This window comes from Cyprinus carpio, unplaced genomic scaffold, assembly GCF_018340385.1.
Source record: "Cyprinus carpio isolate SPL01 unplaced genomic scaffold, ASM1834038v1 S000006515, whole genome shotgun sequence".
In the NCBI taxonomy this organism is placed as follows: Eukaryota; Metazoa; Chordata; class Actinopteri; order Cypriniformes; family Cyprinidae; genus Cyprinus; species Cyprinus carpio.
This window is the reverse complement of record NW_024879183.1, coordinates 234,982-254,333: the sequence shown is the minus strand read 5'-3', so window position 1 is coordinate 254,333 and position 19,352 is coordinate 234,982. Positions and strand designations below refer to the sequence as shown.

Genomic DNA, 19,352 nt, shown 5'->3' with positions numbered 1-19,352 from the left:
TTCTACGACTACAGAGATACAATCTGAAGGTGATGTATAAAAATGGTAAGGAACTATACATAGCAGATGGTCTAAGTCGTGCTTATCTTCACGAACAGAAGGAAAATCTGCTGGAAGAAGATCTAGCAGTGATCTGGATTACGTCACAACTTCCTATTTCAGAACAGAAACTGGATGCTTTCAAAAAAGCAACAGCAGAGGATGCAGAGATGCAAATGTTAAAAAAGGCAGTGCTGAATGGATGGTCGAAAGAACGATCTATGATGCCAAGATCGATACAGCAATACTTGACATTTTGAGAGGAAATCAGTTATGAAGATAGTCTGTTATTTAAAACAAATAAGCTCATTGTTCCAAATCAGCTAAGACTGGAAATGATCAACAAAATACATGAGTCACACCTGGGAATTGTCAAATGTAAAGCAAGAGGCAGAGACATTTTGTACTGGCCAGGTATGTCAACACAAATTGAGGATGCAGTATCCAGATGTACTACCTGCAATGAAAACAGGAACAACAATCAAAAAGAGCCATTGTTCCAACATGAAGTGCCAGGACGACCTTGGGAAAAAATAGGTACAAATATTTTTTACCATAGTGGTTCAGCATTTCTGTTATGTGTGGACTACTTTTCAAAGTACATTGAGGTAAAACTACTCAGGGACACGACAAGCAGTGGAGTCATCAGGGAATTGAAATCCATCTTTGCAAGACATGGAATTGCAGATATAGTAGTATCTGACAATGGACCTCAGTATGCAACAGTGATGCGACCCGACGTTTTCAACTAACCCGCCCGCAACTCTGACCGCAAAAAAAGAAAAAGAAAATATTGTACCTGACCCGCTACCTGACCCGCATTTTTTAAAAGTAGTAAATGCTAATCGTAGCGCAGGGGCGTAGAATTAGGGGGGACGCCAGGGACGTGTCCCTACCAATGTCCAGCGACTGCCAAACTGTGCCCCTAGCGATAATTTTGAGAAAACAATTAAATATATGTATATGTTTTGTAATTTCACATCTGATGACGCATCTGAAACATCATACCATTGATATTATTAGGAAGTTAAAGTAAGTAGGCTACGTTAGGGTATATGTTTTGTAATTTCACATCTGATGACGCATCTGAAACATCATACCATTGATCACTCACTGGACAAGAAGCGCAACAGCTTATGATACTGAACTGCAGCGCGCTGGTTAGAGCGGTTCTCGTTTCTCGCGTTCAATTTAACCGACTGAACGTTTGAACGTTTGAAACATTTGAAAGTTCAATTCAATTTAACCGACTGAACGTTGGAGAGAACCGAGGAGCTGATGATACTGCGCATGCGTGATTCAGCGTGAAGCTCACTGACACACAGCGCGTCTGAACCAAACTGGTTCTTTTGGTGATTGATTCTGAACTGATTCTGTGCTCATGTTATGAGCGCGGGGAAACCGAAGGCTTGAATGAAGGGCAATCTGGCGAAACCTAAGTTTATTTAATAACAAATAAATCACAATGGATTATGTATAGCAAGTGGATCATGGTTTCTGCACTGATGACACCTAATTTATTTACTTTATATCTTCAAGACTTAAATCCTCGTATGCACATTATTGCTGTTACTGTATTTGGGTGCGTTGTTGCAAAACTTAATTGTAAACTTTTTTATGATTATGAGGTTTTTAACTGACTAAAGTTATGATTACTGACTTTATATATTTGAAAGTTTGATAGACTTGATGCCATTATATCATCGCCAATGACGTCATTACGTCGAGCGTAAAAGAACCAGTGAACCATTTTTTTCAACCGGTTTATTGAATTGAACTGTCCGAAAGAACCGGTTCGCGGAAAAAAAAACGAACTTCCCATCACTAGACTGAGCTCATGCGTCATCTTCGCGCCAGTTATTCAGCCAATAAAGTGTAGGCCTATGTATTTCAAAATTGTGTCTAGTACTATATATATTAAAAAAGGTTTAATTGGCATCTTTATTTTCCAACGACCCCGACCGACCCGGGACCCGAATATCATTAAAAATACTTTTGGATGACTCGTAACCACGGGTGACCGCAGGCACCCACTAATTTTTGATCAACCCGCGCATCACTGGTATGCAAGTGCTGAATTTTCAAGTTTTGCAGAGGAATGGGGATTCAAGCATGTGACTTCAAGTCCTGATTATGCACAGTCTAATGGACAAGCCAAGAGAGCAGCAGTGCAACAGTGAAAAAATCTCTTAAAGAAAGCGCAGAGTAGTCAATGTGATCCATATATAGCACTACTGGAGTACCGTAGAAGTCTGAGACGGTGTAGTGTGTTATCACCTGCACAATTACTGATGGGGAGATGTCTCAGGATGAAGCTACCAACATCATCTGCATTGCTTCCCACGGAGACAGTGTCACAAGTGCATGAGCAACTTAAGCAGAGACAGAAGAAACTATGACAGGATGGCTAAATACTTACCTGATCTGCAACCTGGAGAAGGAATAAGGATGCAAAAAGGGAGATTCATGGAAGCCCCAGCTGTTGTTCTGGAAAAGCATGAACAGCCACGTGTTCTTTTATAGTAAAGACTCCTGATGGAAAGCTGTTCAGACGAAATCACAGACATTTAAGAAAAACAAGAGAAACAGACTCTTCAACATTTGAGAAAAGTGTTGACATGGATACTGATAGTCAGCAGTCAGTTGATGCATCACAGAGCAATGCACTTGACAGTAAGGACATTTCAAATGAAAGAAATGGTAATGAAACCGTAGAGAAAGAGCAAGCTTACCGTACAAGGTCTGGAAGAATTGTAAAAATAGCTGAAAAATACAAAGACTGAGAGTTATACAAGTATGTGCATTGTTGGATGTGTAATAGTTGAAATGCAATAGTTTACGAATATAAATGCATTTGTGAAAATGTGTTGAATAATTTTGTAGTTATGCTGAAAGTTTGGTAAATGAAATTCAAATGTTGTGTTTAAAAGTTTGTGCAGAAGTTCTATGCATCAGTATTTATTTATTTATAAACATTTATTAGAGGATCAACCCCATGAGATGAAACATCTCGTTTTCATTGGGGTCCTCAGGATCATGTCCAACAACACAGAACAGCAGAACAACAGAGTTGATGCAATTAAATAAAAAAAAATCATAATAATAATAAAATAATAATACAACAAAAAATAAAATAAAAATAAAAACATTAGCGCACGCACTCACACACATTCACATGCGCCATTACGGACATGCACGTACACGCATGTCCGCATGCACACACACACACACCAGCTCTCACCATCTCAAATGAAGTAAAGTAAACCACAGTGGTTCCCAAACTGTGGTGTGTATACCACTAAACACATTTTATTTTATATTTTATACCCCTTTTAAGTAAAACCTTTTTAATCTACGACTCAGTGAAAGTCAAGCATTTTAAGAGGGGTATTTGATGTGAGATGTTTGAGAACAACTTGCATATAACAATAATCCCAAATATAACTGACAAAATTAACATCATTATATATGTACGTATATATGCATAAGCACATTCATATATACACACAAACATAACATGACACATATTGATGCCAAATTTGAAATGCTAAAAACATAGACAAGTATTCTGAAGATGTGTTAACAAAGCCAGTTCGGAACAGAGGAAAAGACCTAAGCGAGCGAATGGATGCAGGAAGGCTGTTCCAGTCATGACCCAGACAGCAAGCAGTTTTGGCCCAGATCCGGCCCACATCTGGCCCGCATGGATTTCACGCTTGCTTGAAAACTGGTTGCTGTCTGGGGAGTGGCTCTAACACAGAAAGCATATTTCCCAATTTCTCTCTTAACTCTAGGAACAGTAAAAAAGATCTGTTCATTGTGACGAAGGCTATATTGTGAATTGTAAGGCACTAAATATTGTGATAAATAATATGGATATTGAAAGTAAATAACTTTAAAAATAAGATGAAGCGAATGATATTATCTTCTGGCTGAGGGTGCAAGCCAGGACAGCTGTCCGTACATCACACAATGATGTGCCCTACAGGGGCAGCGAAGGACGAATCGGTACAGGCTGTTGTATACCACATCAAGAGAGTGTAGACAAGTGGCAGAGGTGTTAGCATATATAATATCTGCATAGTCCAGAATAGGTAGCAACAACTGAGAGACTATTCTTCTCCTAACCTGAAAGTTAAAGCAGTCTATCGATTGATATAATGTTTTAAGATGACAGCTAAGTTTGTTGTTAAGCGCGTGTACATGAGCTTTGAATGAAAGATCAGTTTCTAGCCAAACACCAAGATATTTAAATTTTTCGGTTGACTCTAAAGGAGAAGAATCCAGAAAATGCAGATTAAGATTATTTCTATCTTTCTTCTGGAAAAGCATACAGTAAGATTTAGCTTTATTCAACAGGAGTTTATTAAATGACAGCCACTGCTGTACAGAATCAAAGTCATGTTGTATAGAATAATTTATGTCAGGAATATTTGGTTTGGAACAATATATAATTGTATCATCTGCATAAAGATGAATGTCACATCCTGAACAGCAGAGTGGCAAGTCATTAATAAAAATGGAAAATAACAAAGGCCCAAGTGAAGATCCCTGAGGTATGCCTTTATCTACACCTGTAAAATTCGACTGACTCCCCCTGAAGGACACACACTGGCGGCGGTGATGGAAATATGAGTTAAACCAAAGAAGTGATGAACGGGAAAGGCCAATTGAATATAATTTATCCAGGAGCAGATAATGATCAACTAAATCAAATGCTTTTGTAAGATCTAAAAAGATGGCACCAGTACACATATTGTTATCAAAATTAGAAAAAATATCATTTGTAAATTTCAAAAGAGCAGTGGTAGTTGAGAAGTGAAACCTGACTGGCATTGAGATAGTTAATTGTTATAAAAGAGATAGATAATTGATCGAAGATAATTTTCTCAAAAATGTTCACAATACTATTAATTATTGAGATAGGTCTGTAATTGTTCATGTTTTGAGTGTCCCCTCCTTTATACAATGGAATGACTTTGGTACACTTCCATGCCAGAGGCACTTCACAGGTTAAATATGACAGATTAAAGAGCACAGCCAATGGAGAGGATAGGACATGTGAAGAAAGTTTGATAAACTTACCCTCAATGCCGTCAGGGCCAGGTCCACTGCTAGAGGATAACTTGCTAATGGCCAGCTGGACATCAGCTGAGCTAGCCTGTTGGAATGTGAAAGAACTATCGCAGGACTGAAAATGAACAGTCAGCTCTGGGTGAAAGAGCGATGACTGTACCTGCGGTGTTTGGGAGAAATGCAAACTAAATGCGTCGGAGATCACTGATGGATCATTAGCAATTTCATTATTGATTGTCATGTTGCTCGTGATACTGTTGGACTTACCAAGTAAGGTATTCATTTTTTTCCAAAATGGTTTAGGATTACTGAAGTCGTTTGACAAGCTATTTCTGTAGTAATTAGCTTTAGCATTTCTTGTTTGGGTGGTACACATGTTTCGTAGCCGTTTGTATTCCTCCCAATCACTAGGAAGTTTTGTATATTTGTGTTTACTTCAAGCCCTATCCCTCTGGTTAAACAGACTGATAAGATCCCCATTTACCCAAGGCAGGTGATGACGTTTGACCTTAAAAGTTGTCCAAGGGGCATGCTTATCAATGACTTGCACGAATTCTGTATAAAAGAAATTCCAGGCAGCTTCCGCATCAGGAATTAGGCTAAGTCTATTCCAATTTATCCTTCTCACATCATTTATAAATAAATCACTGTTGAATAATTTCATGTCACGGATCCTAATATATTTAGGAAAAAGATGGGGAGTTAAAATTTTCCAAATGCAATATTTAATAGAATGGTCCCTAAAACAGTCAGAGAGAACACCAGGTTTTATTATTCTGTTGGGGTGTGTGACTAGTATCCAGTCAAGAAGAGATTTGCAACTTGGACTGATTCTTGTAGGATCTTTAATAATTTGTGTAAAATATGAACCATTGATCATATTACGTTCCGTGAGAGTACAAGGATCAGTCCAATTTAAATTGAAGTCACCAAACGAAGAAACTGTGTCTAGGATGTTTCGAACTGACTCTAGCTTGGGAGATGTTGGTGGGCGATATATATTGCCAATTATTAGTTGTTTATTTACATGAAGAATAACCTTAACAAAAATACCTTCAAAAAGCTCAGGTTTCACTTTAGGGAGTAATTAATTGTGATTTCAAATTTGAAGAAATGTAAGTGGCGACCCCACCTCCCCTCGATCCTCTATCTAACCTATATATAATGTAGTTGTCTATGGTGTAAGATCACTTTCAAAAAGATGTATGCACAACTTTAAGCATTCATATTCGTATTTTTAAACATTTGTGCGTAAATTAACTTAGGCACGCAAAATTACGTTTTCATACACGTGAGTTAATAAAATTACATTTGTGTTTTTATGTGAGTGTGAATCTAGAAGCTATGACTGTAAACATTCACGAGTACAACTCTGATTTCTACGACTACGAATTCTTTACTATGAACACAAATTCAAGTTTGTGGGTACGAGTAAAGAACAGTTGAAGTGACGTCACTGCCGTCCCAGGGCAGGTAATCGAACCTCGATTCCAACTAACGCGCATGCGTCAAAGGTGAAAGATGGCTAACAACAGACCTGATGCTGCTAGCCTAGGCTCAGCGTGACAGGTAAAGTAAATAACGTGTTTATTCAAAATTTTCATACGATTTTACTATTTTGATAGCACTTTATAATGATATACATTTCTGCAACTCGTAGACGTTATTGCTTTTGCTTGCAACCTAACGGTATTTACTCGCTGTTAACTAGTGCTAGACGACATTAGCGTTGATGAAGTGCTCTGTGTGAAAGTAACGTTATAGTTAGTGATGTTAGAACTAAACTGCTCTGTTATCATATGTTTAGAAATGTCGACCAAATCAGTAATGTTAACAACTGAGCCAGATATATGAGTTAACGTCAGCCAGCAAGTCATTGTAATGTTAATGAGCATAATGTGCTAATACAAACTTTTGACTCAGTGGTTCAGTATCTGCTTTTTATTCATGACCAGAGGACCTGAACGATTGAGGGGGATAGCAATGCAACATTTGTTCATAAAATTCAAGGTCGTAAATTCATGCATTAGCCCGAACAGAACATTTATTGAGACCAAGCTGCATGTTCGGAAGCATTTTTGGTTGAATGTGGACCAAGACCCGGGCCCCCGGGGCGTTGGTTGAAAGCCCCAGATTCATGTGTTTTGCAGGTGTCTGTGTAATACTACCTAGCTATAACATTGGCATGCTTTCTATTACTCAGGGCCCGACTCTTAAGCACAGCCCAAAACCTGGTGTTGCTGTTGAGAAATGCACTGCAAATGTCATGCCAGTCATCAGGGCAGTACAGGAGAAGCTGCTGTTGGACAGGGCAGTCAGTGCCGACAGTGAGGCCTCAGCGCAATGACTCTGGGCAGTCTGTGAAACAAGAAATGGCTCGGTAGGATACATGGGTTGTTTGTCTGCATTAATTTTGTAATTGCACACCCAGTGTAGGTACTTTTAGACAAACTAGGCCCCGATTCTAATGTAAGCAAAACATACATAACATAATCAGTCATTGAGAATGTAGATATATTTTAAGTTAGGTTGTTATGTGTTGATGGATGATAACATATGAGAATAATAGTTTGCCATCTTATATGTTTAGGTCTTTTCCTGGATTTTTCCGAAAGGAGGCAAGAGGCAAAAAGCGTTTTGCACCATATACACCAACACAAGCTGGGAAGAGCTTTTTGGTGAACTTTTTTTTTCTTGAAAAGCAACGTGAAAAAACACCAAATGGAGAAGAGGAACTGCAGCTTATACTGGCTGGCCTTGGAAAACGTTCATTAATCCTTAATGAAAACATCACACATTCAGAGGTATGTAATCATTAATTAACTTCCTTGCCTAAAGTAATATCTAAAGATTAAAAACACCCATCTTACAATTTATATTAATGCTTGATGTAATAAATATTAGTATGGCAAAATAAAAATCATTTTAATACAGTTTTAATCCTGCTTCTGTCATTTTAGTTTTCAAATTTGCTTTTGAGCACATATCCAAGACTGGCAAATATCTTTGGAGGCTGGTTGCTGCATAAGTCCACAGGTATGTAGGCATATACACTGTATTAATGTCCATGGTTTCAAATTGTGTTTCAATGTACTCCCTAGATGAGTAATTGCTGTATATCCAGATTGGCTATATTTAGTATCTACAACTGTTCAATTTTAGGTGGGGGTGGGCAGCGGAGATTGGCTGTTATCCCTCCAGATTTAAATGGATACACCGGCCAGCAGCTAAAAGCAGTGAGCGGGAATGGAAAATATACAATGTACATTGCTCCTTTACAAGAAGAACTGGATACAGTTCCTTTACAACCAGAAGCAAAGGAATTTGAGAAGATGCCTAAAGCTCAGTGTACAACCTGCAAGAAAATGGTTCCGCTTCAGATTCTTCCAGGACACATAAAGGAATGCAAGAAACAACTTTGATTTGTGTGATTCTGCTGAAGAAGTATGTTAAAGCTTGTTCTTTTAGGCATTATTTCAGGATTTATTGGATTGAAAAATTACATGTTTTTATTGTGTACTGCGCTGAAAAGTGTTGTTATTGTGTTTCATCCCCAGGAAAGCTGCAAGGAAGAAGATGAAGATGAATGCTCAGCTGCCCTTTGCTACGAGAAAAGCAAGGTAAGATACTTTTTTTAAGTTTAATTTACAAAAGCCATTTATTAGCACTCACAAATATATGTAAAACAGCATTGTAACTTGTAATTGGTCTTTTCCAAGGTATTTTCTTTGCACCAGTTGCAGGTCATGGTGTTATACATGTCACTTTGCTGGGGCTATAAATTAGGCTCTACAAGTGTTGTTTAAGTTTCTTTAGCTTCAATATATTTTCTTATATTTCAGGAGAAGTGTGATGCTTTATTCACATGCATTGTAAATTCATTTGTTAGACAGTTGAGTGTCCTGTGTGCAGTAATGCATTTCATCCTGAAATCATTGAGTTCCATGCAGCCAGTTGCGGATCACGGTAATGTTGGTTTCAGTGCTACTTTTTTATGTTGAATGTTGATTTGACAATAAATAAGATGTAAAGAGATTTCCTGCCAATTTTTTACATTTTAAATGTAATTATTTATTGTTAATTCAGGACAATCTGTTTTCTTTGTGTGCAGAACTTCAGATGATGATGGCCATGAGCCAAGTGATCCAATCAGTACCTTTCAAAGGTAAAATTGTATATTAGGGAATTATGGTGGTGAATGATGTTATCTGAACAATAAACCTTTAAAGAGATACTGCAGTATCAATTAGCTTTTTCCTGTTGAAAAGTGATGTAATGTGTGGTCATAGAGAAATCTAGTAATCCAGAAACATGGTATGTTTGTGATATTTTGCCCGTTTGGACTTTCATTGAGGCCTCACCTCACTCCTGAGAACGTCACCAGTATAGGAGGATGTGCGAGTATTGTACCAGGCCTAACGAAAATCCTGAGAAACAGTAGCAAACACCTATGAAATCATAAAATCACTCATAGATTTAGTTGTGATTCAAATGTTCAATGTCTGTTTTTTTTTTCAGTTCTGAGGACATCTTGAATTGGATCAGTTATCAAGTTGATGAGACAAACACATTTTCCATCTGTGTGTCGCGAACTGATCTCTACAACAGAGGCATGCAACAGTGGCAACGGCAGAAGAAGACCTCACCCAAATGTAGACTTAAGGTCACATTCTTTGTCGAGGCAGGCATTGATACTGGTGCCCTTACCAAAGACTTCCTCACAGGTACAGGTGTATGTCCATATTTGTTAAATCAGACACATATATGTCAACAGGGGGCCTCTGGTGGTGCAATGCGCTCAAATGCTGATTGGATGAAAAAATGAACATTGAAGAGACCTTTTGAATTTCATGTATTGGTTGTTTTCCAGAAATGCTGGTAGAAATAGAAAAAAGACTCTTTGTTGAAGGTCCAGATAAGAAAGGTAAGAATCCCATTTACTGCCTTAACAGTTTGGACTGTAACTACTTCAGGTGTGTAATTAAGTTCTTTTTGCATGTTGTCTTTAAGCGTATTAATTGCAGTACTACTTTAGTTTATATGCAATTGTTTAATTCTTCCATTTATTAGGACTGCAGGAGAAGTCATGGCAGCTAGTCTGGCACAAGGCGGACCTTGCCCTAACTTCCTGCGTGAATGGTGCTTCAAATATCTCTGCTCTGGTGACTCTGACAGCATTCAAGTGTCTGCCAGTGATGTCACAGACTTGGAAACTGTCACAGCTAATTGTAAAGGTAAGTCCAATTTTATCACGGTCAATAATAGTATTAACTTCATTATGACATGGATTGCACAAATCTAATGAGTTGTTTGTTTGACCGTAGAGCACATTTATGCAATGAGAACAACTTTCACTTAACACCAATCGACTTTCAGATAAACAGCGCCAGTGATGACAACATCAGCGACCTGATTGGTGACATTGTGACCTGCGGATACACTGGAATCGTGTCTGTGGATAAAAGGGACAGCATAATAAGGTATATTAACACTTTTGGTTTTCATTATGGCAAGGGAGTATTGTACAACAATTTGTGACTTGATTTGGAATTTTTTCTTGCAAAGCTATGTTGTGAAACCACTTTTAAATGTCACCAAATTATAATTTAACATTTATATTTTTTTCCTACAGTAAACAGTTTTACCACAAAAGTAGAATCTCCTGATGAAACACTTTTATATTGTCTATTAGAGCTGTTATACTTCACTCCACCATGAGACTCATCCTGATGCTCGACCAGCTCAGAAAAGGCCTGCAGCTCTATGAACTACCAAAGATCATGAAGACCCATCAAGACCTTTGCCAACCATTGTTTGTTACAGGAGAAGATAATAAGGTACATTCTTGTCTCAACCACTCTAACGCCAGACCTGAGTTTGTGGTCAACTTAGAGAAGTCCCTGTACATCTTGGGGCTTACAGTACCATGGGAGGCTGACGTTGGGGAAGCATATGAATGGAAAAGCCAGAAGTGCATAGAGCTAGCAGCCGAGGCAGAACTGTACGGCTGGCATACTCGGGTGCTTCCTGCTGAGGTTGGATGTGGAGAGTTTTTAGTCATTTTAACAACCAGGCTCCTCAAGGATGTGGGGATTCGTTCCAAAAAAGTGCAGATTCTTCATAGGGATTGTAACAACACGTCCTAGTAGCTCGACATGGGTTTCTGGTTGCTTTTAATTAAACATTTATTTTTTCTGCAAGAATTACTATGTTGAATGCAGACTGAAATGTATTTTCTTCTTAAAGGTGGATGCAGTCTTCATTCTGGAGAACAGCTGCCCTGTCTTCAGTGAGATTCTGGTTCTGCCAAACACCACATGAAAACAAACATCATGAACTCTTTCCAGGACTACCTTCAGGAAATTGAGGATTCTGGTGTGTTTTAGCCAATATTGAATAATATAGTAGTAGTAAGCTTTTCTTCTGCTGTCCTGCAGTAATTTTTATACAGCACAGTGGAAATGGCTAGCTATGAATTTACATACTCCAATAAATTCACAAGCCTTAATGTTTCTTTTGCAGAATCTTGATGTAAAATGTGATATTTAATATTATGACCTCTAGAATAACACTGCTTCATGAAATTTTACAGACAGCCAGGGCTTTTAACACCCCCTGCTCCCGACCCAAAAAGGGGCTATGCTTAACATGTTAATGTGATTTAATTGAGGGATTGTATTAACTCATTGTATTAAGTTGAAAAACTATTAAAAAGATGCTGCCTTCCTTTAGTTATCCAGACTTACATTTAATCTATTTTTTTTTAAGAACAAGATGGCCCAAGCAACAACATTGCTCCAGAAAGTTTGACTGTTGGACGAATCATGCAGTGGCTCACCGGACAGGGACACAAGCCCCTTCTGCCTAGTGAAAAGAAGGACTTTGTCATAAATGTGAGATTCCACCATGACTGTGACACACAGCACACTGTTTGTTTTCCTATTGTCAGCGCCTGCAGTCGTACAATCACATTTCCCTCAGCGCACCTGAAAACATTCAGTGAATTCAAAAACATTATGACATCAGCCATATGCCATGGGCAAACCTTTGACAGGATGTAACTCACTCCAAGGGGAAACTAACAAGTAACTGCATAAGTCAAAATAGGCATTGAATTGTTTTGTTTTATTGGCATTTTATTTGACATTTTCTTGTTTCTTTGAATAACTTTATTCATTGTTACAAAACCATTGTTTTGCTGTTATTAATGGTTCACTTTAAAACCAAAATGAATGAGGAGTTAGTTTTTTACCTCACTGTTAATCCAATGATAAAATCAAGTAATGTCAAAGCAAGCCTTTTGTAACTGGCAGTCAGTTTGCAAATGTTTAACTTCATTCCATTAAATCTTTTGTAAGGACTGCTTATATCTTAGGTGTTTCTTTGTGTCACACATAGACTTTCAATGCACTGAACCATTGATATATAAATGTCTCTGCCAAATGATTCTGACTATGCAGAGGGATCGATCATGGACTGTACAGTTTCCATACTAGCTGGAGTCAGCGGGCACTCAATTTCTGGGACTTCAACTCCAGAAGGTTCTTCAGGCACACCATCAAACATATCCCAGTCAGTTCCATACAGCTCCATGTTCTGAAAATAGTGTTATTTTGTATGAAACAACATTTAGAAATATTTGAAAACACTGCCAAGCACACTTTGACATACAAAGGCCTAGTGCAGTGACTAAAGAAAATGAAAATCAAAATTAAGCTCAGTTGACGGTCTACTTGTGTGCTTAAGTGAAGCAACACACTATTCTTACATACTTATATATTACTATTCAATAACTTTCTTCTAAAGTTATTGACACCATTCAAAAATTTTAAATTTCAGCTTTTTATATAAGTCTAAATCGACACTTTCAGGTTGAAAACATTTGAACTGCATTTTTTAACCACACTTTGAGAAATAGCTTCAACAAACCTGCAAATCTTCATCTGCGTCACAAGGGTTCTGCATGTGACCCATAACCCAGAGTTGGTTAGGGGTGAGTCCACCTTCAGATCGTAAGGGATTGTTGTCCCAACCTTCTGTGAATGTGTGATGGGCCTCTGCCAGACGCGGAAGGAACACATAATGGGCACAAAACAGATGGACAGCATCTGACAAATCCAACAGGCCATCTTCTTCTAGACTGTGAAGAACTAAATAGTACAGATGAGTGACAGAGGTCCAGACATCTCGCCATAGGCATTCAATCCTAAATAAGAAATAACAGGCCTTACTCAACTCAAAATAATCATTCACATAGTCTTACTAAAAATACTTTCCAACAATGATTTAACATTCTCACTATGAATATACTGTAGATTATGTAAATTATCATATTAACCTTTGGTTGTGTACACTTCGCCCAGCGATGAAGCTCCCTCTTCCAGTGCCTTTAACACAGAACATGGTTTTAGCAATTGCGACATTTTCAACGCCTTCATCGCCCCTGACCCTGGAAAATTAATAGGGGAAATGCTCAGTTATAATTATCATTTATCACAACAAAATATTCCATTGAACATTACTGAAATGATCAACAAGAGCATAGAAACAGTAGCACAAGATATTACTATTTACCTGGAAGGCCAGCCAAAGGTTTCCACTGCCTTGAGGAAAAATGAAAGGGCAGTGTTTGAGCAGTTATTTGTTGCTGGTTCCAGATACAGTATCTATACAGACAACAGAGTTTCATATAGTGAATCTGCAAACGTTTAAATATACTCACATTGCCTACTGCACACACAATAATGACTTAGGTTAAAGTATATTACCAAATGTAATGCATCAAAAATTTGCTCATTAACGTGACTTTTGCTGTGCACATGGATAAATGCACAATATTAAACTGCATGTAATTAACTACTGCTGTCCTTTATTTTGATATATTTACTTTTACTTCCGGGTCATCTGACACAACTGTCTTGTTTTTCTTAATGTCTTAATTCAATGGAGAAACAAAAAAATGAATTTGCAAAAACCAAAATCAGACAGTTATTTGAATTTGGTTTTGTCATTATATGTTTTGTATTCAAAAACGATAATAATAATAAAAATAATAATAATAATAATAATTAAATAATAAAATATAATAATATAATAATAAAATAATATAATAATAAAAAAATAATAATAATAATACGGACGGACACATATGCCATCTATCAACAGTGAATACATAAACACAAACATATACAGGAAGAATAAAGCACTATAATAAAAGTAGTAAAAAAAAAAAAAGTGATGCACCTTTCTTGAGTAACCATCTATTGCTCCAAATATGACGATGTTGTACCTTGAAATCAAAAGGATGAGATGACAATGAGCAGTCAATGAAAAGAGCTGCATTAACTCAACACCCATAATAAAGTACATAAATAAATGAATATCTTACCTTATGAGCTTATGGTTAGTGTCCACGTGCACTAATGACAAAGGCTGCTGTACGAAGTATGTCCTCCTGACGATGCAACCCAGCTGTGTCATTCTTTCCAAAATTCCTGGAGCGTCAACTCTGTGCATGGACTCCTTGATGCGATTCCACTGGACTCTATGTCCATTTGCTTGGAGACAACCTTTAACCATTCTGTATCCTGCGTTTGGGATCCTGGTTTTTATGAAGATGACAGCATCATCCAGTTCACTGTCAGATAAACTGCTGTATGTAAATCTTGTGGACAACCGGAGTTCATGCATACGCCGGAAAATTGTACTTTGGCTGACACCCAGCAGGTTGGCGATACAAGACACTGGTAAGCGCATGTCAATGAGCCGGGACAGCAGCTCCTCAGAAAAACAAACTTTTGGTCAGCCGCGTCCTCCTTCTCTAATAAAAACACAGGGACTCTCTTGGGAAAGAGCTGCGTGGATCATTCTTTGAAGGGATAAAAGACACTCCACAATTTCAGCTGGGATGTTTAAAATGCTAGATGCAGATGTCAGAATAAAGGCTTCCTGATTTACAACGTACTGGAAGTAGTCCAAATTAAAGTATGGTTGACTTAACGTGTCAGTGATCCTTGATTCCAGACGCTGCAGTAACTGAGTAGCCAGTGGTCCCTGTAAATGCCAAAATACATATTAGATGCAATACATGGTACCGTTAACTTCAACATTATGTAACGTTAGGCTAAATAGACATTCAAAACATTACAACTGAAGTATGTTTGCAAACTAATAGGCGAAGCTAAGTTAATGTTATCATTATTTTGCAAGCTAAAGCAATTATTTCGTCTGGCTCAGTTGTCATTACTGCTGTGTGGTCGACATTGCTAAACATATGATAGCAGTTAAGTTTATTGCAGTTCATGCAGTGTCATTTGGCGAAACAGGTCAAGTTCTAACATCACTAACTATAACGTTACTTTCACACAGAGCACTTCATCAACGCTAACGTCGTCTAGCACTAGTTAACAGCCGAGTAAATACCGTTAGGTTGCAAGCAAAAGCAATAACGTCTACGAGTTGCAGAAATGTATATCATTATAAAGTGCTATCAAAATAGTAAAATTGTATAAAAATGTTGAATAAACACATTATTTACTTTACCTGTCACGCTGAGCCTAGGCTAGCAGCATCAGGTCTGTTGTTAGCCATCTTTCACCTTTGACGCATGCGCGTTAGTTGGAATCGAGGTTCGATTACCTGCCCTGGGACGGCAGTGACGTCACTTCAACTGTTCTTTACTCGTACCCACAAACTTGAATTTGTGTTCATAGTAAAGAATTCGTAGTCGTAGAAATCAGAGTTGTACTCGTGAATGTTTACATTCATAGCTTCTAGAGTCACACTCACATAAAAACACAAATGTAATTTTATTAACTCACGTGTATGAAAACGTAATTTTGCGTAAAGTTAATTTACGCACAAATGTTTAAAAATACGAATATGAATGCTTAAAGTTGTGCATACATCTTTTTGAAAGTGATCTTACACCATAGTTGTCCAGTTTAACATTGGAGTCAGCTGTACTTTCATTTAGCCAGGTTTCAGATAATGTTATAATATTGGGATTATTATAAACAAGCCATGCCCTTAGTTGATCAATTTTAGGAACAAAACTGTGAATGTTTAGATAAATTACATGAAGACCTTTACCCATTGTTTACAGTTTGAAAAGCGAGTGCCAAAGTATAGCCAACTGGACAAAATACGAATATGAATGCTTAAAGTTGTGCATACATCTTTTTGAAAGTGATCTTACACCATAGTTGTCCAGTTTAACATTGGAGTCAGCTGTACTTTCATTTAGCCAGGTTTCAGATAATGTTATAATATTGGGATTATTATAAACAAGCCATGCCCTTAGTTGATCAATTTTAGGAACAAAACTGTGAATGTTTAGATAAATTACATGAAGACCTTTACCCATTGTTTACAGTTTGAAAAGCGAGTGCCAAAGTATAGCCAACTGGACATGCCTGATTTATACGGAGACTGGCACGTCACCTGTAGGAGAAAAAAAAAATCAATCCGTGGCGACGGTTTTGCAGTCCATCCCCTCAGTTTATAAACTGTGCTCACAAATTCTTAAACTGTTCCCTCGGTTTAACAAATTGTGCCCACGGATTTGAAGGAGTGGATGCCGAGTTGCTATATCCTTCATATTGATATTAATTATATTATTACATTATTTCTTGTTTGACTATTAATCAAGTTATGGCAAGAGTAAAATGTGTAACCTTATGTGCGCTTATGAGATATTAAAGAATCCTGCTTTATGGTGTACTTCTACTCTCTAAGATGATGACTTCATAGTGTGTGTAACAAACCATACTGATAAAATTCTAGCTAGGGCTAGACGGCCTTGAAGTTCTGATATGTTTTCTGCGTATGTGTGTTAGTATCTGTCTGTACAGGGAGAAGCTCAGACAGTCCCAGGACAAACATTCAACTGCCAATGCCCAGCATATCAGATATACGTCTTTAGAGAGTTTATCTAGGTTTTGGGAACCAATCAGAAATTTTGTTGACTTATGCATTGACCGCAATTAGTAATCCTCTGTCTGGGTATAATGTTGCTGATTTTGAGTTGTACTCAGAGCGGCCTACGAACTCCATCGAGAGTGTTGAAGCTGACTTCTGCTGATGAAACTGCAAACCATGTTCTTCAGTAAATTTTTATTTAATTGAACGCATCTCTGACTCCTGGTTCTCATTCATCATATTTGGTCCTTGGGTTTTAACTGTAAATTCCCCTACAGATTAATAAACCTTACCCACGAATTTCCAATCCGTGCGCTCAGATTTTGTAAACTGTACCTTTGGTTTTTGAATCCGTACCCACGAATTCATAATACGTGCGCAGGCTTTTGCAATCCGTTCCCTCGGATTTGTAAACTGTATTCACGGATTCATGCAGCAAGCTCCTAGGTAACCTACATGTTAGAATACAGTTTTATTGAATATTATTATGTGGAACAGGCCTACAGCAAAGTGTCTTAAGTGAGTCTCTATCAAGTGTAGTATGAGGTGGAATACAACGATTTAATAAGAAAGATGTGCATCAAAATCTTGTTTAATTTGTGATAATCTTAGCACTTGATTATTATTGTAAAATAAACCTGGCATTGTGACTGACTCTGGAGTAATTTGTTCCTCTTTTGTAAGTCGTTTTGGATAAAAGTTTCTTATGCATAACCTGTATAATAATATATAATAGGCCTAATGATATAAATAATAGTTATTTTTATTATTATTATTTTAATTTATAGGCTAAATAAATGAGTGCACTTAAGACAGTAAAAATGTTTGTCATAAAATAATTCATGAATGCTTTATTTTTAAATAACCTTTTACAGTTTTGGAAATGTTTGTGTACTATTCTTTCTTAACATGAAGACTTATTTTGGTGATTTTATTATACTAAGCTCCCGCCCAGAGTTAGATGCACGCTTCACTATTAATGTTATTATTAAATAATTAGGCCTATTATAACATTGCATTCAGTTAGAGAGAAAAGGAATGACAACATAAATGGCACATTAATTGTTTTGTATCCCTTTATTTTCTTCTTTTTAGCGTTTATTTTAGGCTATAAAACACAGGCGGCAGTATCTTATCCTATTGGTGATTAATGTAAAATAAACGCTAAAAAGAAGACTATTTTGTGAGGGCGGATCATGGTCTCATAGGATACTATGAAAAATAATGTTTAATAAACAGAAATCAATCTGCCGGTGGGGGCGGAGCCACAAATCCGTGAGTTTACAAATCCGAGGGAACGGATTGAGAAAGCGTGCGCACGGATTATGAATTTGTGGGTACGGATTCAAAAACCGAGGGTACGGTTTAAAAAATCTGAGCACACCGATTGGAAATTCTTGGGTACGGTTTATTAATCCGTGGGCATGATTTGTTAAACCGAGGGAACAGTTTAAGAATTCATGAGTATGGTTTATAAACTCAGGGGATGGATTGCAAAACCGTCGCCACGGATTGTATTTTTTTCTCCTACAGGTGACGTCCCGGGCTCTGTAGACTTACAGTAATGGTAGTGATTGGGGTAAGGTGAATATTATGAGAGCAAACCAACATGCAAACCACACGCACACACAAACACACATACACACAAAAAAAAAAAAAAAAAAAAAAAAGATCTTTCATTTAAACAAAGCAGAAAAAAAAATCAACAGATCAAATAACTGTCCTTCGCTCACTCCCCTAAAAATAGCACTACTGAGCTTAATCAATCATATTACTTTATTAATTTTTGCTAGAAAAATAAAAGAGATCCACAACGGATTTTACGAGTTAAATCTCAGTGCGATAGAACAACAAAACAGCGTAATATTACCAACTAAAAATAGGCAAGACTCCAAGCCGTAAAAAGGCAGATAATTAATCAGAAAATCAAAATCAGGTTGCAAATGTAGACGTTTCTTATGCTTGAATGGAATGACAGAGAAAAACTAGCATGACAACAGTCATGGCAAAAGTGAAGTCATATCTTCCGAATTGAGTGAAACAAAGGAGTCAATAAACTTGGACGCCTCACTTGGCTCAGTAAACAGGTTTTGGTCGAGTCCTCTTATCAACTTGATGGTGGCTGGATATAACAGGAAAGCATGAAATCCCAAGGTGCGAGCCCTGCTCATTATAGGGAAGCACGGGCGTCTGCGCCGAGCGGTGGCATCGCTATAGTCTGCAGTGAAGCGAATTGCTTGGCTGTCTACTGTCACCGGTGACTTCCTTGCGAATCCTAAAATCCAATCTCTGTCGGTGAAGCGAAGGCATTTCAGGAT

The 19,352-nt window shown here is 37.6% G+C and overlaps 1 protein-coding gene across 1 annotated transcript; it reads right to left on the bottom strand.

Moving 5' to 3' along the window:
* Positions 1–12,494: 12,494 nt before the first annotated feature.
* Positions 12,495–15,951, bottom strand: LOC122143845. Its single transcript, XM_042754450.1, has 7 exons — positions 15,658–15,951; positions 14,504–15,168; positions 14,359–14,404; positions 13,690–13,781; positions 13,454–13,564; positions 13,045–13,321; positions 12,495–12,711 (listed from the first exon to the last, which is right to left on the bottom strand). The coding sequence occupies exons 2-7, from the start codon at positions 14,869–14,871 to the stop codon at positions 12,568–12,570; spliced, it is 1,038 nt and encodes a 345-aa protein (XP_042610384.1). The 5' UTR covers positions 14,872–15,168; positions 15,658–15,951; the 3' UTR covers positions 12,495–12,567.
* Between the last annotated feature and the right edge of the window lie 3,401 nt (positions 15,952–19,352).